Genomic DNA, 20,559 nt, shown 5'->3' on the forward strand with positions numbered 1-20,559 from the left:
GTTCTGTTTGTGTTTTTTCATTATTTTCTTCTCCTGTGTTAAATATTTCATAATTTATCAAGTTTTGGCAAACCACATATCTTTCTTTTTCTATGTAGTATTACATATCTATTATTTTTGGATTTCATATAATCTTCATATAGAATAACTTTTAATGTACTTTAAAATACATTCATAGAGCGCTTGGGTAACACAGTTGGTTAAGGGACCAACTCTTGGTTCAGGTCAGGTCATGATCTTCAGGGTCATGAGATCAGGCCCCAAATCTGGCTCTATGCTCAGAGGGGAGTCAGGTTAGGATACTCTCTCTTCCTCTCCCTCTGTCCCTCTCCCCACTGAAATAAATAAATAAATCTTGAAAAAAAACACACTTTCATGTAGCAAACATTTATTAAGGGCCATGCTTTAGAAATATTTCTTTTCACTTTGCCAAGTGTTGTAATGCTTGAATTGAAAATGATTTTTTTGTACATGAATTGCAACCAAATATCTGTAGGAAAAAAATATTCTTAGTGGCTGATTGTGACCATTTTTAACATTATTTAATAATTGCATCTCCAAAAATACAACAAAATTGCAAAAGAATGAATGGTTACTTAAAACAACAAAATCATCTGATCATCTACTACAGCAAACAAATTTTGTTCAATGTTTCATTATCATTTTGGTGCAATTTAAATAAGACAGATGACATTAAAGAAAGGAAGCACAGCTGAAGAATACAGCAATTAAGGAAAAGATGTAAACCCCACTGCAGGACAATACACCGCCTGCAGGCAGTGCATTTGAATATATTTCTAGTGGTTCCTTTCATTCTCCTTTCAGCATAGGCATTTTTTTTTAATGAAAAGTAATGTTTAAAAAATTAAGAGTATAAAGTAGAAATGTTCTCCTGTCCAAACGGCATGTGATACACCAGTTTATTTTTATTATTTTGGGTTTAATTTGAGTCATTCTGTAAAGATCAGACTGTAGTACATAAAAGACAGGAAGAACTAGATCCTGCTTAATTATTCATGGAATATTGACTCATTTGGAACAATTCTTATTTGTAATACATATGTACTATTTTACATTTACAGAAAATAAAGTAACCATTCCTTAAAAAAGGCACTTGTATGAATGCAGAATAGTAACATTTTAACACAATTAATTAAATGATAATATCAGTAATAGTTATTTGAATTTTGATTTAAAGAGCAAAACCAAAACATAATTATATTATCTGAGGGCCTTTGCTTTTGTGTTCATAGATATGATGTGTTATTTCTACAAAGAGACTGCAGATTATAATGTAATTAGTAGTCAAAGACTTAGTAAGTGATGAATACAAAATTTTAATTTTTGTAAGAAGTAATATGTGTTTTTTTATTATGTTATGTTAGTCACCATACAGTATGTCATTAGTTTTTGATGTAGTGACATGTGTTTAAAAAAAAGGGGGGGTAATATGTATTTCACACACTGGTACTATTTCTATTCTCACAGCTTATCTGGATGTCCTCTAAATGCACAAGCCATCAAAAAGGGCAAGGTCTCAGAAGAACTAATGACCATCAAGCTCAAAGCAACTGGCGGTAAGAGCACAAGGCTAGAAAGCTGCCATCCCCACCAAGGCCTCAGCTGTAGCTCTCCAAAGTTGTTTGCCTGCCAAATTATTCTCTATATGGAAAGTGTAATTTTAATATACAAGAAGGATGTTTTCCTTGAATCTCAACTAAAACTATAACTTCATCTAAAAAACAACTTCTTGAGTTTTTCTCTTTCCTTTTTCATTAAGTATCTCTAACACAAAAACTCAAGCATTACCATTGGAAGGACTAAGACACACCAGCTGAACTTTTGTCCTTCAGTCCTCAAAATCACACCTTTGCATGAGTGTGTGTGTGTGTGTGTGTGTGTGTGTGTGTTCCTGCTGTAAGCCTTCTATCATATTTCAAGAAATACAGTTTTTGGCATCTGTCTTTGAATCCTTAAGGTTTATTGCATCTTCAAATATTTATGATGAATCTGGATGATTTAAATTTATATCTATATTTCCCTAGTGTCAATGCTTTATAGAAGTTAGTAATGCAGTTTCTGAGCTCTATCTTTGGATCCTCCCATTTTTCTTTGATTCTTGAGTGCTTTTCCTAAGAGTTCTCATCAATGTCATCTCAGGCATGTGTTGTTTCCTTAGATCATCATTCTAAAGCATCTAGAAACAATGGCAAAGCATTGTTTTGTTTTGGGAGATTGATTTGATGATGTCTTTGGCACATAACTGGATTGGAGTAACTGTTTTTACCTTACTTCTTTGAAAGCATTTCCCAATCTTTCTAATTTGCTATGATTTTTTACAAAGAAGATATGCAGTATCTGAAGGAGAGAAGCACTTTTGAACCTCATACAATTTCCCTTCTGAGGTTTTCATCTGCTGTCAGATGCATTATCTAAAGTGGCCTCTTGGGGACCTGCTCTCCCTCTTGGAGCCGCCACTAAGAGGTGAAGGGGGTCAATTTGCCTGTGGAGGAGGAATAAAAGAACTGGAGGTTAGAGATTATGCTGGACATTCTTTCCAACACTTAGATGCTCAGTAAAAGTGATTTCTCCAGATGTTTTTCATTGTTCCTCGGAAATCCCCCACTTCTCAACTGCCTCTTAGCACATTTTCTATGAAACTGGCACAATTTTGTGTGTGTGTGTGTGTGTGTGTGTGTGTGTATACATATACATTTTTTTAATTTATATGTCACCTCCTTTCAAGCAATAGTTAAATGATGGGGAGTGCAATGCTACATTAAGAAAGAGCTAGTTAGAAGTTAATTCAAAAAAATGAGACAAAAGGAGATCAAAGATAAGAAAGCAAAGTGGGACAAGCCTGAGGATAATAACCGGAATGTGTGAAGCAAGCCTTTTTGCAGTGGTTAAAAAGGGATCTCAGATTTGACTTTCAGCTCTTTAAACCCCAAAGCGAAAGGAGAGTATAATCACTATAAGAATCACACAGTCAGCAAGTAAATTCAAAGCAAAACTTTCTCTGGAAGTGAGTGCATGAAAGTATTTCCTATGAGCCTTCATTATAAGAACACCAGCAATACCTTTAACAGTAAATATAATAGAAATCACAGGCTCTTCCTAATGAAGATAAGAACAAGACAGTAAGCTATTGGCATTGCAACAAATTATAGTAAAGCTTTGCAGAGTGCCAGTGAGATGTGGGCCAGGTACACACAGCTCCACTGGGCTGTTCAAACCCCCTAGTAGATGGTTATAGTAACCTCAGAGCAGATGGACTGCACGTACCTTCTTTGAAGGGTGCTTTTTATTTTTTTTATTACTCTTTAAATTTTTAATTAACATATAATGTATTATTAGCCCCGGGGATGCAGGTCTGTGCATCGCCAGGTTTACACACTTCACAGCACTCACTATAGCACATACCTTTCCCAATGTCCATAACCCAACCACCCTCTCCCTACCCACCTCCCCACAGTGACCCTCAGTTTGTTTTGTGAGATTAAGAGTCTCTTATGGTTTGTCTCCCTCCTGATCCCATCTTGTTTCATTTATTCCTTTCCTACTCCCCAAACCCCCCACATTGCCTCTCAACTCCCTCATATCAGGGAGATCATATGATAATTATCTCTCTCTGATTGACTTGTTTCGCTAAGCATTATACCCTATAGTTCCATCCACGTCGTCGCAAATGACAAGATATCATTTCTTTTGATGGCTGCATAGTATTCCATTGTGTATATTTATACCACATCTTCTTTATCCATTCATCTGTTAATGGACATCTAGGTTCTTTCCATAGTTTGGCTATTGTGGACATTGCTGCTATAAACATTCGGGTGCACGTGCCCTGAAGGGTGCTTTTTAAATTGAGCGTCTTCAGCGGAACTTCCAAAGGATGTGAAGCAGCAGAAAGATGGCTGGAACACATTGACAAGTGTCTGACGTGCATTTATTCTAAATGGGCCAGGAAACTGGAAAATTTACACATTTTCATAATCTAAAAAGCTAGGGGCTGATGCTTTTCTGAAGCCTGAGAACCCACAATGACTTGTGTGTGAAGAAAAATCCACCTGAGTTCAAGTCAGTGGTCAGTGGAGGGTCAGGGAGGACCTAAAGTTATTTGAGCCCTTCTCCATACTCCCCTACCTTAAAGCTTGGACACAGCCATGCTTCCCTAGATGACTTATAAAACAGGCGTAACCCAACATTCCCCAACTCCTGAAAAGAAATCAAGTTGCAATAATGTACAAAGTGTATATGACTTTAAACTTTTTGTTGTTCTATATTAAATTAAAATAGATACAAATCATTCAGGCAGTTGTTCAGATTACCTAACATGTTAGGAGAATTTTACCTACAAACCAATTAAAACATGGAACGTCAACACCAAAAATATTTATGTTTATTTTAGAAGAATTGATCTTTAGTTCTCCTTGCTATAATTAAATTGCCGTGCTAATTTTTTAAAGACCATTACTGGTCCTTGATAATAAAATTAGAACATCTGTACATGAATAAACCCTTGCCTTTCTGTTCTGAGACAAATAAAAGTTATAATGGTTGACCTATGAATGTGTTCTTATATTTAGCATGTGGCAAATAACCATGCCTTATATATTGTGATACATTATTCTTCTCTGGATAAAACTTTATCTAACAACTTAAAGCCCCTTATAAATTGAGCATATCTGCTATATACAAGTGTTTACATCCCTTATTCATTTATACAGAATATAAAGTATTATTATAAGTTATGTAATCCTTAATTATGTATATTAGGCATAGATTTGTACCAAGTAAAGAAAGCGTATTCTTTTGCTTTTAAACAGGCTTTTCTATAAGGAAACACTGAAATAGTTCCACTAAAATATTTAGCGGAAAGTTTATATGGTTTCCGTGGTCAACAATATATGGCTAGTCTAACCCAGCCCTCTACTTCTACTCTCTATTCTGTTGTATGCATATCCATCAAGGAACATCAGCGCAAATATTTAACTGAAAATTTCAAAGCAGATTAAATATCCATGAGTAAAGGTAGCATTAAAATGGTTAAGAGAACATATTCTGGAACCAGAGAGCTTGCATTTTGAATCCTAGCTCTACTGCTTACTATTTAACCTCTTCATGCCTTGTTTTCCCACCCATAAAATGAGGTAAGAAGTATCTCTGCCTCTCGGGATCCTTAAAGAATCCAATGAGTTCCTATTTGCAAGTGCAGAGTGAAATTCAAAATCTGCAGCATCCTCTCAGTTCCTCTCAGGAGCAGAGCCTCTTAAAGACTGTGTATGGAGAGGAGGTTGACAGATAAATAATCGATAGAAATAGATAAGGTAATGTATCCATGGAAAAAATGACAAAGAGATTGGCTAAAATACCTACCTTCCTCTCAAAATTTAAAAAAAACAAATCCTCCCAAATTCCAGAAATCATTACGAAAACATTAGTTCATTTATCCATTAATTGCCTGAGAATTTATGGAGTGTCTATTATGTGTTGGATCCCATCACAATGTTCCTTTTCTGAGGTCTCATCTCATGATCATACCTTCCCCATAGGCTTTTGTTCTTAGGCATCTTTCAAATGGCCCCATCTTCGTCAAGAGGCTTGAGCGTCCTCGCTGCATTGGATGCCAGGGGAATATAATCCTAACTAGAGCTCAGTACAAAGAATCTGGGCTCACAGAGTCTTCTCACAAATATCTGTGACTTCACAGCCAAAATTAAACTCTTGATTTTCCTGCTGGAAGCTTCTGCTCCCCTAGGCTCCCTCATCCCTGGAATGCCACCAGTTGCCCAGCTGCTCAAGCAGAAACAGATAGTCTTCCTTGATTCTTCCGTTCTCTTATCTCCTTCCTCCCATTCATCACAAGTGCTGCGAATCCCACCTACAAGTTTTATGTTGAGTCCACTTCTATTACACTTACTACTACTTCCATGGGACAAAGAACCATCAGATGAGCCAGGATCCCAGTGATAATCTCCTAGCTGGTCTTCTGGTTTCTGTTCTCTCTCCCTGTCACCCCATTCTCTACTCAGATCTGAGTTATGCCTTCACAAAGCCAACCAGATCCCATCAACTCCCCTGCTTAAAATTCTTCACTGGCTCCCATTGTCTAGGGAATAAACCCAAGCTCTTTGTGAGGTCTCCCATGACCTGTTTCTTCACTCATGAGGGACTTCTTATAGTCCCGGAAGCAAAATATCCATTCCCTTCCCTCCCCAGGCCCCTGTGCTTTCTAGTCCCTCCCCTGGGGTGCTCATCCCAACCCAATCCCAAGCTTTTCATGTGCCTGTTTTTTACTCTATCAGTAAACTCTCAGATTAAAAGGGGCTTCCTCAGCACCCTGCTTGTTTCCTTCATAGTTCTTCATATTTTATCAGTTGCTTCCTTGCTTATTGTCTGTCTCACCAGATACTTTGTAAGAAAATGCTATCTTCTGAAGTGGAATTTTATTGAGAAGAGACAAAAAGGAAAAACAATTTGGCAAAGAAATATAGCAATAGAAATTTTCATTTGCTCAAACCAGAAAAATTTTAAGTGCTGATAGCACTCAAAATACCTGTTTAATGGATCATCTACGCTCCCTGGTGTTCTGAAAAACAAGTATTTCAATCCTACTCATCTGAGAAATAAAGATCCTGTACTTGGATACCAACTGGTAAAACTTGGTGCTCAGAAACCAGTGAAATTCCCCAGACACAGTCAGCCAGTTCAGAATAAATCCTGAATAAAACCAGAATAAATACTGGATAAAATCCAGAATAAAACCATTAGTGTGGTCCTGGGTGATTGTTTATTGTTCTCTTAGGAGCTGTGTCACACTGTTGACTCATATTCAAATTGGTCTAGGTACTAAAATACCCAGATCTTAGTTGTTGGTTTGCTTTTCATCTTTATTGAATCTCAGAGCCCCATATTAGATCAATCTTGTGGTATAGTCTCTTCATTGGTGTATGCATAGCCCACTTTTATTTAGGTGGTTAGTAACTTAAAATAAAACAGTAAGGACCCACAAAGCAGCCACCTGTTTTTATCAAGCTTTATGTAAATAGAGCTCACAGTTTTCTTAACATGTTATTGGTAAGAGTCATTCATGTTGTTTTGGCGGGCATGCAGTGTGTTTCCAGGCTGGGCTTTTGTGAATGTGTTGTGTTCATCTAATGCATGCCTCCTCTTGTGCACCTGTAGTCGTTTGTCTCAGGTGTGTACCTAGGGATGGAATTGCTGGGTCACGAGCACGTGAAGTTTACTTTCAGGGGACAGTGAACTGTTGTCCAGAGTAGTAACCCCAGGGCAGTGTAAGAGTCTAGAACTCTTTCCAACAAGTTGTCAGTTTTCTCATCCTTGCTCTCGTGAATTCAATCTTATTAAATCTAAATGCAGAAGTTTATGGGGCGCCTGGATGGCTCAGTGGGTTAAAGCCTCTGCCTTCCGCTCAGGTCGTGATCCCAGGGTCCTGGGATCGAGCCCCACATCGGGATCTCTGCTCAGCAGGGAGCCTGCTTCCTCCTCTCTCTCTGCCTGCCTCTCTGCCTACTTGTGATCTCTGTCTGTCAAATAAAATCTAAAATAAAATAAAATAAAATAAATGCAGAAGTTTACATTTATCCATCTTAATTGTCATCATCTCTTTGATGCAGATTAACTCACCTCATGTCCTGCTTCTGTCCTTTTTAATATGACCTTCCATTCTGAACTTAAAAAAAAATACTTAAAATGCATTCATATTCCTTCTATAAAATAGTGATGAGAAATAACTCCCACTCACTGAGAACCTACTATTCATTCAGCACTTTATAATTTATTGCACTAATTCTTATAACATAGATTTTATGCTTATTTTATTGAAGAAGAAACTGGGGCACAAAGAAATTAAGTAAGTTGTCAGGTTCAAGAGTCAGGGCCAGCATTGAATTCCAAAGCCCATGTTCCTTCTCCTAGATTGCATTGCTCCTTATCCAGCTCTACATAAGGAACCCAAATTTTGTGACCCTGGACTCTAAGCCCCCTGCCAACACCCCAGCTCTGCCTCCAGTGATGATTCATAAGGTTCCACACAGGTAATAAATATACAACTAATCAGCATAATTCGTGTCGTAACTGTTCTTACAACACAGTGTACAAGAGGATGCATGGGCTATGGAATTCATTCCTAGCTCTGCTGTTACTCTGGACACAGGCAGGTTATGCAGCCTCTGTCGTGATGAGTGTGGCTGCATTTAGCCTCTCTAGACTCAGTGTCTTCACATGTGAAAAAGGTATAATGGAACATGCCCCATAACATGCAGTGAAGTTTAAATCAGAAATTATCTGCAGACATGTGTAGCAACATACTTGGAACATAACAATGCTACATTAAATGGTATTACTTTTCTACTCCTTTTTCTTACAAAAGAACTCTTTAACCCACTTTTTTAGAATCTTGGATATAGATTTGGGTAAAAATTCAACATTTCAAATTAAAGTCCAATTTTCACTTAGCAAAACACAAATTTAAACATAAAATTACTCATATTGTCACTGTCTAATATTTTCTGTTTAAACTCAGATAGTCTGACTTTTTGTAGGTTTAGAGAGTGATGAAGAAATTAGGCATTTGGATGAAGAAATAAAGGAATTGAATGAATCCAACCTTAAAATTGAAGCAGATATGATGAAACTTCAGACGCAGGTAAAAACAACAATAACACAACAGAAAAGCTATTAGTTATCTTTAAAGTGATCACAATCAATAGCGGAGGGAAAACATAAAACTGTTAAGTGTTGTGCAAAAAATAAACTGATATCTTACTCCATTGACCATGTCTTGATGACACCATTGCATGGCTAGGTAGATCATCCTGGGCCATCATTGATTATCTGTAGGCAAAGCTACTCCTGTTTTTGCCTTGGGTGTCTTAAAGGCTTTAGAAGCAAATAAAGCCAATCATCCTTTAACTAGAGTCCTGCAGAGCACATCGTGTTTTAGAAAAACTGTCAGTAGAAGATGTAAGAGTAGTTAATATTATTCAAAATTCAAATAAACAGATCAACTTTTCACATTTGAATTTTCTAGAACATCTCTGAATGTGTTATTTGTTAGAAACAGTTTTTTTGGAGATTTTTCTGGAGACACTGTTTACAGAAAAATCCAAGCAATTTCTCAATTCTGTATTCTTCTATGTAACATCTGCCCCATCCTCTGACTAGATTTATCCAAATGGAAATTTTTTTTTATATTTTATTTTGAGCCAATGGTTAACCCAATCATATTTGACCTATATTAAGACTTACATCTTAAGAGACTTGTACTGGTAGCTGTGTTGAAGACAGACCAAGAAGAGATTGCATGGGGCAAAGCCAAGCATAGGGCCACCCATGAGAAAGCAGTTACAGTCACTCCAGGGGCTGGACCCAGGGGCCATCAGTGCAGGTGAGGACAGTCTCCATCTTGAATATTGTGAAGGACTATGAGGAAAAGAGGGCTTTCAGGCCTGAGCAGTGTTCAAGTTGGGAAAATGAGGACTATGTGTGGAGCAGGTTTGGGGGAAGTAGCAAAGGCTCACTCTTGAACATACTAAACTTGAGATAGTCACCACATAGGCATGTGGAAATGTGGAGTTTGCAACTCATAGGAAGTCTGGGCTAAAGATGTAAACTTGGGAATGTGATTCCAAAACTTAAATCAATATGAGGGGTTGCGGTTTTATGAGAAGTTGTGGAGGAGTATGCATTCCTTGGCAGTCAGGTTCAGCGGATGCCTTTCTTCAGAGAGAAACCGCTTGCCCTCCTCCAAATCCAGCTGCTCACATTCCCAAGTTACTTCCTTTTCAGATCACATCTATGGAGAGCAACCTAAAGACAATAGAGGAGGAGAACAAGCTCATAGAGCAGAACAACGAGAGCCTGCTGAAGGAGCTGGCGGGCCTGAGTCAAGCTCTCATCTCAAGCCTTGCGGACATTCAGCTTCCACAGATGGTAAGTCCAAGGCAGGACCTTGACTTGCTCGGTTGCAGCGCCCTTGCGCACTCACCAGGAGGGCCACCCATCAGCAGCCACACAGGTAGTGCGCATGCTCTATCGCGTCTGACAGGCAACCACCTCCCTCACGGGGACCGTGACAGACACATACACTAAATTACATGAAAGCCAAAGGTTTTTGAAATTGCAGGAATCATTTAAAGGTGAGGGTTTATTCAAAACTTGCTTTATAATGTAATACGAAGGTTGGAGGCCAAAGCTCCCTCAAAGAAGTTTATTTCTAAATAGAGAACTTAGAAGACTTATTACAGCCATTCATGCCATCCACTCTTGCTCAAGAACCGTAAAAAAAAAAAAAAAGAAAGAAAAAAATTGTTTTTAATTTGGCGTTAAGTAGGAAGAACATATTCATGTTCTCATATGGAATAAAAGTGAGCAAAATCTTATTTTCAAAATCTAAACATATATTTGAGTTTTGGCAACTATTTAAAATTCATAGATAATTAGTTCCTGTCACATTTTCATAAATATTACAAACATTTGGAAGAGAGGCTGCATTGTTGAAGGCTTTTAATTTCCTTAATGCTTAGAGCAAGTTCTTTAGAGCTGCAAATTTTATATATAGAATTTATATATAAAGATATATAAAGAAGCAGCAATTTCATGAAAAAATATGATTGGTTTACCTGAAAGCAATAAATCCCTCAGTTTGCCCTATTTTGCAGCATGGAACCCTCATCTTACCCAATTCCAAACGTGTCTCTTGACAATTAAAAAAAATCGATAACAAAGGAAAATAAATTATTACCTTATGGCCAGTATTAAGGTAAATTTTAGATATTATTATAATATTATTTATGAACATTTGTCTAATTCATACTTGAAATTTGTATTTATTACTATGTTTTCCTTCACAAATGCCATAAAAATAATCATTGTCGGAGGCAGGCCCCTGGCCAGGGCGGCCTCTGCCATTAAAAGATGGCGCCTGGCTAGTTGCCAGGTTAGGATTGCCTCGTGAGACTAAGCGGAACGCCCAAAGAGGAAATAAACAGCATTGGTTGCTAGCGAAGTTGTTCATTTAGGTGCACAGCCTGATTCGCTCCCTCCTGTACCCTGCTCGCTGATGGGTCATGTAAGCGTATATAAGTGTGTAGACTTGTGGAAATAAAGAGAGAGAAGATGCATCTGAACTGGGGCTTCTTGTCGTCCTTGCCCGTCGAGGGCGATAATCATTACCATACAAGAGAAACTGTACCTTGTAGAGCTATATGCAAGGCAGCCTAGTGATGATTTTTAAGGCTGATTACACTAAATATTCACACAGACACCCAACATTCAGCTTTGGCCTTCCCATTCTGTAGTTGAGGAAATCAAAGTTCAGAGATCATGTAATTTGATCCAGGCTCCAAAGCCAGATGAGCCAGGCTTTCCTGTGTGGACTTTATCCACTCTGCTGCCTGGGTCCTGGTCCAGTTACAAACTCTCCAAAAAACCCATGACACAGCAAGGGCAGAAACTGCAAGGGAACAGAAAACCATGGTTAGACAATACTCATAATTCAGATCAATATCTTGCTAAGCACAGCAAGATAATCTTCAGAATTACCCAGCCTACCTTCTAAATAACAGCAATAATGATAACATCCTCTATTGCTCTAGTATTTAGACCTTTGAAAAATCCTTTCTTCCAAGCATTTTGTGAAGCAAGTAAAGCACATTCACATGTTTTCCAAAAGGTGGGAAAATGGAGGCACCCAGAAATGGTTAGAAGCATGCGCTTAGTGTCTCGCACTTCCCTTCAGGCACACGTGCATTTTGCATGGATCAAGTGACCACTCTCTGAAGCACCACATTAGACAAACAAGCTACTAAAACACACAAAAAGAGTAAGAGATAAGCAGGTCTTGGTGAATCTGATGTGCTGCCTGAGCAGAGATAGAAAAATGGAAGGATATATTACAATGATGCCACAAGGGGAAAATAGCCAAATAGCCAAAAAGGTGCGTGAGGATGGTTAGTGAGCAACTGGCTCAGATCTTAAGTGCCTTTAATTCCAGCCCACTGCTGTCAAAGGAACCACCTGGTTCAAGCCAAGTCTTCCTCCATAGCCTCTCCGACATTCCCCTTGTGCAGACAGGAGGTCTGTGATGCTGGACATGTGCAATTGAAGCTGAGGCAGCCTCCCCAAAGAAGCAGTGCAGCTCTGAGGGGTCCAGCTCAGTAGCCAGGTATCTATATGACACATCTCCAAATTGACCGCAAAATATTAACAATCACAGCAAGTCTATCAATGGAGTAAAGAGTGAACAGTTGAATCCCAACATACTCAGTGTCTCTCCATCTCCCCAAACTCCAGCAGCCATATGGATTCTTCCCTTCCCTTTAAGCCCCTGGAGTCACTGATACTCTTCGTGTTACTAGGTCCTCCTTTTGTCCCAGCCTGAGTGACTCTGATTGGTTCAATGTGTTTTGTCTTCATTTAGGGGCCTATCAGTGAGCAGAATTTTGAAGCATATGTAAATACACTCACAGACATGTACAGCAATCTGGAACGGGACTATTCCCCGGAATGCAAAGCTCTGCTGGAAAGTATCAAACAGGCAGTGAAGGGCATCCATGTGTAGGACCACAGCGCTGCCAGGCAACAGAAATTACAAACAGCAGTAACACAGACGGATCTGGAAGGGACTCCTGTGCTGCTAAGGCACATAGGTTGCCGTACTGCATTTACAATTGCAACATTGCACTAATTTTTCCCCCCAGCTGACATAAAAAGGAAAGAAAAACTATAATAGACTCTTTGGATTAAAAGCGATGCAGTCAAATATCAGATCTTATTTATTTTCATATGTTTTAATTTTATTTCTTCATTGCACTCTTTTGGATTTTTTTTTGTAAAGTATATGTAAAATAAATGTGACATTTTTATATTTTATTTATTTCTAATCAAAGAGTTTTTTATCTTTTAACTGCATTTTGAAGTCTGCCATATTTTTACAAGTGTGTTTATTAATTTATTTTCCAATAGAATTTAAATAGAAATGCTATTCTCAAATCACACACCTTGCTGGGTTTAAATGAGAAAACAAAAAAAGTAAGAAGGAAATCCTTGTCTAAGGACTGCACTATGGTCCGGTTTGATTTTTATTGCACATTTCTTTTCCTCCCTTTTACTGGCTTTTGTATTTGTAAAGGAGCTTGCCGTGAGGTGCGGGAAGAAATAAGAAGATAAATGGCGCCCACTAGTGGGAAATGCGCACTCACAGTAGCACAGTGTACTGGAAAACAGCCTGTTCAGAATTTGTTAGCAATAATTAAATATAGCAATCAGCAAAGTATTCGACTTGGCTGTACGGTTTTAGTTAATATGAATTATTTATTTGACATGTTTTAAAGAAACATAAGCTTTTTTAGTGATGCAGATTTGTCTGTTTGTTTTTCAAGTCATATCAGATAGTTGGCAACTCTTATCCCAAGATGAGAAATAAGACTTGATGTGACCAGCCAGGCTTTCCTGCCATATGTTGGTACAATATACAAGTGACAATATTGATGTAGATTTGTACTTAGCAAATACAAACACATCCAAATGGAAAATTTTGTAGATACCATATCCCCTGAAATAGCATTTATCTTACTGGGTGGACTGGAAAGGAACAGGAAATATAGTAACACATGAAAAATACATTACTCTGATCCGAGTAAATACTTTAAACACTGGTGGCATTGTCTTACCCTCCTTAGGCAACAGGAGACCTTTCAATTTGATAAAAATCTTTCCATAGAGCTACAAGCACTACAAAGTATACACACTCACAGTCACAGACATACACCCACAGAGAGACACACTCACATACACTCACACACTCATGAAATTGAGCCCCAAATCTTGGATTTCTGGATGGATCAGTTTAGTAGTTGCTATAGTAAAGGCAATGTCTATTTCAGGGATTGTAAAGTAGTTAAACATTGTTTCAAAAGTTTTTTTATATTTATTTTTTTTAAGAAAAAGGTATAGACAACCAGCTAAACTGCCTTTTTGGTGTGCACACACACCTCGTGTGCAATGTGCCTCCGTGTAAATGGACACTTGAACTTAGTGTGGGCTTAATTTTCTGTGCTTTAACAAAAGTGTTTATTTTTTATTAGCCTCATGGATATGTAGATTGAATGTGATGGCACTCACAGGCTTGATATATTCCACTGTTATTACTGTTACCTGCACAAATGAAAAGTAATATCAACAGTAATTCCACTTCCATGACACTGTGGTCATTGTTATGTACTAAGTGGGGCTTATCTTCTGTTTGGGGTTCATTTGAACCCTTGAATCTTAGTTTAGTGAAAATGAGATGTCTGTTCTTAGGTTAGAATGGTGTTAATTTAAAAATCACTTTTAAAAAAAGAGCTACCATATGTGCTGTCTATTATAAATGGGACACCAAACAAAATTTTCTATTAAAGTTATGTACTTGCAAACATTTTGCTATACAGTACTTGATAGAGGCATACAAATAAGTTCACTTATTACAAAGACAAAGGTTTAATTTGCTAAATATTTTAACAAGTTTGTTATATATTTTATTTAATTTAAAAGAAATCTCTTACCAACCTATGTATTTATTACCATAATTTACTATGACTTCGGGTTAATTTATTTGTGTTTGCATAGTTTGAGCAGACTGTTTGGTGAAGTATGTTTGTATTTATTTGCCTCCTTTGTACTTGATGTGTTCTGTAATGTGCACTGATTTTTTTCCTTTCAACTCTGTTAATGATAGATACTGTAAATTGGGTCTTTTGTAAACAGCAAAAAGGCAATGATGTATGCATTTTTTTTAATTTGAAGTAGCTTGTTTGTATACTGTTTCTTCAAACAATTAATATTTCTTACATCAAAACAACAAAATTGTGTTCAGTGCTGTACATTTGGTGTATGGTAGGAAATAAAAATTGATAATGAGTTTTGCTGTGCTCTTTCTTGGGCTACTCTATCGAGACCATTACTGCCATTCATTCCATGGAAAGCGCTGTCCCGGCGGAGGTCTGCTGAGGTAGACTGCCCCAGAGTCAAGTAGTGCTGATGCATTTCAGTTCCGCCAACCAATCTGCCTGGCTCATTATTTTATCCCAAGTGGACAGGATGTTTTTGCCAACTGATAAGTTGACACAGCCTTTGGTTCAGTATTCAGGGGCTACCTTTGATGTGAGGGAAAACTTTGCTAGCACTAACAGGTGATTCACCTGTATCTGCTAATTCCACAATTGCTTTGGGTACTGAGTATATCTCTGTATTCATACAAGCCAGCTAAACACAAATTAAAGAAAAATAATGATTAATTCTTGACAGCATCTCCTTTGCTTGTGTATTTTTCCTATCTAACGTCAAAGAGTCAGCTTAATTTAATTTTCCAGTTTCTGCCCAGATTTACATATCTCTAGGACTAGTTGACATTTATACTCAATGTAATCCATGTAATGAAGAACAATTGACTGAAGGAAGTCTGGTTCCCCAAAGGAACGCCAGGGCTATACTTGGGTAGACCTAAGCGGGACAGGGGTTGGCACACAGTCATTAATGCACAAGATAGCCTGCTTTGAGTCACCAAATTTATTCATACCAAATGTGCATATGATACACTCTATGAAAATGGATCACAAGATGCCAATATGCTCAGCTGTGTTCTTAGCTCACCCTTCACAGAGGATGTGTATCTTATCCTGATTGCAATTTCACAATCAGGAACTGGTGTCTGTGTCCCTGTCTCCCAACATATCAGAGAAGGAATACCAGTCCTACTGGTACTGGAAATAAGAGAGGGATCGCTAGGCTTCATACATTCATACAACAGAGGTTTAATTCAAGGATATTTATGGGAGGCCCACTTCCTGGCTTCCACGACTCTTCAACCCAGTGAGGGATGATGAAATGAGTGATAAGTACTGTGATGTCCACGCATTAGGCTCCTGTGAAAAAGGTGTGAGGGGCACCTAACAAACTCCGTCCCAGGGAAAGTGCTGGTGAAGGGGGTGCAGGGCAGGTTCCAAGAAAAGCATTGCGGGCAGCAGGAATTGCATGTGCAAAAGCATGCTGGTGAGACAAATCACCAACCAAGCAGTTTAAGGTAGTGAAAATATCAAAAAAGTAGTGAGAAGTGAGACGATAAGAGGCAAGGAACCCAGTTAAGTGTCAGAGGGGGCCACACTATAACCGACCATGTTGAGGGGTGCCAGTTTCCACAAGCAGACTTCAGAATGCCAAAGGAATCTTTAAAACCAGGGAATGAGGGATATCAGGGTGACCCAGTCCATTAAGCCTCTGAACCCAGGGTCCTGGGACAGAGTCCCACATCAGGCTCCCTGCTCAGTGGGGTGCCTGCTTCTCCCTAGACCACTGCGGACAAGTAAGTAAATAAAATCTTTAAAACAAAAAACAAAAATGACATTATTGGTTTTCCACTGGAAATAATTATTACTCTAGCAATTCAAACAGTTAAAATTGCTTCATCAAAGCAAGAAAAATGTTCAGGGCTATATCTTTACTGTACAGTAGAACATGAAAATTGGTAGTGAGTGCTGCTGTGCTTGTTTTCAGCCTATTCTGTAAGACTGTTCTCACCATTTCATGAAAGGTTCTGGGCCTTCAGACAAAGAACTAAAATGCTTCCACTGGAACCAAGGCCTGGATGAAAAAAAAGGAATTGCCTCACCAGAAAAAGTTTTTAAAAATGAGACTTGTTATGATACATCAATGATTTCCTATTATTCACAAAACTAATGTTTTCTACATCTCTTCCCACACATTATGTCCATTTTAGTGTGGTCTGGGAATAGTACCCTGCTATTTCCTCTCATTAGTCAGCAGATAATTATAAAGTAAGCAGATTTAATTGGCTAATAGCTGTCTACACTGTCAGACACAATCAGTGAAGCCTTGTATACTATGTCTCATGAAATCCTCAACCATATTTATGCAGTAAATATCACCATGCCCAATTAAACTGACAGAGAAACTGGTGCTCAGGGAAGTGAGTAACTTGCTCAAGACCAGAAAACTAGGGAAAAGTAGTGTTAGCATTCAACCTCTTTCCATCATTTTGAAGATGTAATCTGCGGGGATCAGTCTAGTAACCTATCAGATCCCGCCTCACCTGCAAGAAAGAAAACAAGAACTGCTTCAGATCAAGATGTATGCTAGAGCCCAGCCATGCCCCATATTCCTAAATCTTTTTTTAAATTTATTTTTATTTTTCTTGCCATAGCACATACCCTCCTCCCAGCCACCCCATCCCTCCCACCCCCATCTCCTCCAGCAACCCTCAGTTTCTTTCTGAGATTAAGAGTCTCTTATGGTTTGTCTCCCTCTCTGGTTTTGTGTTGTTTCATTTTTCCCTCCCTTCCCCTATGATCTTCTGTCTTGTTTCTCAAATTTCTCATATCAGTGAGATCATATGATAATTGTCTTTCTCTGATTTATTTTGCTTAGCAAAATACCATCCACATCGTTGCAAATGGCAAGATTTCATTTTTGATGACTGCATAATATTCCATTGTGTATATACATACACCACATCTTCTTGATCCATTCATCTGTTGATAGACATCTAAGCTCTTTCCATAGTTTGGCTGTTGTGGACATTGCTGCTATAAACATTCAGGTACACATGCCCTTTCAGATCACTATATTTGTATCTTTAGGGTAAATACCCAGTAGTGCAATTGCTGGATCATCTGGTAGCTCTATTTTCAACTTTTTAAGGAACCTTCATAAGGGTTCCCCTTTCTCTGCATGCCTACCTACCATTACCAACAGCCTCCTGGTGCCCTTTAAGCCATTGAGCTTGCTCTCCTAAGCTCCACAACAGTGCTATCTGTTATGCAGATAGAAACCCGAGGTTTAGACAGAATACTGATTTTTCTTGATGACCAAAAGTTAAGTACCAGCGTCAGTACTCAACCCAGCTCTGACCCAGAGAGCAGCTCCTGTCCCTCCTGCTGACCATCATTACTGTCTTTAGCCATCCTCCAGTTTGCTGGCCGTCATCCTAACCTGCCGCCAGTCACAGTTATTGAGCAAGAGGCAGTCATTTTAATCACTGCTCCAGATGAAGTTGTTCAAAGAAGCATCATTTTCACATTTAAGCCACACTATTATGATGTATTTTTCTTGTAAAGGCATATCATAAAAATATGACATTTTAATCATTTACTTGATGAATTGGGATTGAAAATCTTAATATGGGTTGTAATAACAGCCAAATTATGAACAAAATGTAAATAACTCATTTTGGGGGGCAAAACAACATAATTATTGTGTTCTGTCCCTAGCTGCCCCGTGTATGTTTGACAGTTTTGGATTGACCTCTGGCAAATAAAAGTTCACTGTGTACTGACCTTTAGCAGCTATTAGATATTTAAAAACATAAAGAGAACGTGAAGTTCCCTGATCTTAAGAAACAGCTGTTGTTCCATAATTTGTTTGCTCAAATATGTATTATCATATATAAATATAGTCATTTTTCTTCTGTAATTTATTATCTTGTCTGGCTTGAGATGGAATCCAGAGCTGGATGTATGGGCTAGATATTTTGAAGAATGGCACTTTGGGGATTTGACACCTTAATAATGCTTTTGAAGGACCAAACATTTAGCCACTGGAAATCATTGTAAATATTTATTTCCAAGGCTGGTGTACTTGAATTTCAAAAATTAAAGGGAGAACTTTCAAGGACCAGAAACACCCACATACACAGCTGGCCGCTCCCAGGCCTTAGAGTGCTATCTTCTCTAACATGCCTCCACTATTGGGTTGTATCCATTAACATGAGTGTACTATTCCAGGAAATTTCTGCCCAGGAAGAAGAATTGAAAATATTTTCATTATTTATTCCAGGAACTTCTTAACAATATATTTATCTGAACAGGAACTACACAAGGTACTCTCAGAGTAAATACCCATCTCAGAACAGCAACCAGCCTGAAATGGCTGTTTTCTGAGACTCACTTTGAACCCCAGCTTTGCCAAGGTGTATCTTCTAGACTGTTAGGCTGTGAATCTACCCAATAACAATCACACTGTTATTAAAAAATCCTCCTTAAATCAGATCCCCCAAACTGCATACATACCCACCCTTTGCCTGCCCTTCTCCTCAGATGGGAACACTCTGTCAAGGTAAACAAAGTTTTGTTCTATCAACAGATCATTGTGTCTGTATTCTGGAGGATTCTACAGGCCCAAGTAATTCCTACACCCAACCATGAATACATAGATTATCTTCAATTTTTCAGCAAACAGATGCATACATGGCTCTATTTTGAATCACCCAAACACCTAAAAGCTTAACACTAAAGATTTTCAACAACCTCCTTTGGATACTTCTGTGAAAATAAAGCAAAACTGAATGTTTTATTCTCTCCCACATGCCCTTTCCCATCTCTAGTGACCTCTAGATCAGAAGGAAAACGTGCACAGTCAACCAAACGAGGGAGGAAGAAGAAAAGGAGCAGAAGGAGGAGAGAGTGAAAAGGAAAGGGAAGAAACAAGTACTAGAAAAATTATCATTCCTTGATAACATAAGGATTTTGAAAACTAAATAAAAAGTGAATTCAGATTCCTTACAGAAAACAGCAGAAGTTAATCCATAGTCCTGTTCAAGCGTGAAGTCAGCTCCCTGTTCCCGCAGGTACTCCAAAACATTCTGAGGGTTTTTTTTTTTTTTAAAGGGTGTGTGTGTGTGTGTGTGTGTGTGTGTGTGTGTCAACATTTATTCAGTGCTTAATGTTCATCAGGAATTTCCCAAGTGCTATAACTCTTCCTACAATTCAGTGAATTCAGAATTATGATCATTACATAATTTGAAGAGGATTCACAAAGTGGTTAAATAACTTGTGCACAGCTGAGAACATCTTACACTTTCACTTTGTCTCAGCTCTTCCTAAAAAAAAAAAAAAGAAAAAGAAAAAAAAGCTGCTTAGTTACATCCATCCTTCACCCTCTCCTCCTAACCTCAGACCCACCTGCTCATTCCCTATCTCTGCCTTCCTGCACTTCCAGCACCATTCACAACTATAGCGACCAAGCACTGAATTACATCTGGTACCATAGCAGATGTAAAAATATCTGGGGGTTGGGGCGCCTGGGTGGCTCAGTTGGTTAAGCCTCTGCCTTCTGCTCAGGTCATGATCTCAGGGTCCTGGGATCGAGTCCTGCATCGGGCTCTCTGCTCAGCGGGGAGCCTGCTTCCTTCTCTCTCTCTCTGCCTGCCTCTCAGTGTACTTGTAATTTCTCTCTGTCAAATAAATAAATAAAATCTTTAAAAAAAAATATCTGGGGGCACATGGGTTTGAATAAACTATAGTTTTAAAATGAAATTCTCCTTCTATTTTTGCTTACTGGTAATGTAACTGCTAGAAAATACAAAGTTGTGTGTGTGACTTTCATTACATGTCTGTCTGACCATACCTTCTGCAAAAAGCCAGAAAGAATGTTCAAAAAGAAAATCTAAGAAAATATTCTACTTTTTGCCTTTTCTGTAGCTTAGCAATCATAATGCTTTTTTGTTATTTTTTTTTATTTTTTTATAAACATATAATGTAT

General features: G+C 38.3%; 1 protein-coding gene across 6 annotated transcripts in view; it reads left to right on the forward strand.

Annotated features, from left to right (window-relative positions):
• LOC101691044 (ST18 C2H2C-type zinc finger transcription factor) overlaps window positions 1-14,925 on the forward strand; it is a 297,811-nt gene extending 282,886 nt beyond the window's left edge. For 5 of the 6 annotated variants that reach the window (XM_045075798.1, XM_004777517.3, XM_045075797.1 and 2 more), the window contains 4 exons: window positions 1,489-1,577; window positions 8,568-8,671; window positions 9,814-9,957; window positions 12,446-14,925. In XM_045075798.1, coding sequence (XP_044931733.1) covers window positions 1,489-1,577; window positions 8,568-8,671; window positions 9,814-9,957; window positions 12,446-12,586 — 478 coding nt within the window. In that variant the 3' untranslated portion in view covers window positions 12,587-14,925. The remainder of the gene's footprint in view (window positions 1-1,488; window positions 1,578-8,567; window positions 8,672-9,813; window positions 9,958-12,445) is intronic. The other variant, XM_013048450.2, reaches the window with a different exon arrangement.
• Window positions 14,926-20,559: the final 5,634 nt, after the last annotated feature.

The sequence above is a fragment of the Mustela putorius genome, unplaced genomic scaffold (genome assembly GCF_011764305.1).
Source record: "Mustela putorius furo isolate JIRA1106 unplaced genomic scaffold, ASM1176430v1.1 tig00000151_pilon_pilon_pilon, whole genome shotgun sequence".
In the NCBI taxonomy this organism is placed as follows: domain Eukaryota; kingdom Metazoa; phylum Chordata; class Mammalia; order Carnivora; family Mustelidae; genus Mustela; species Mustela putorius.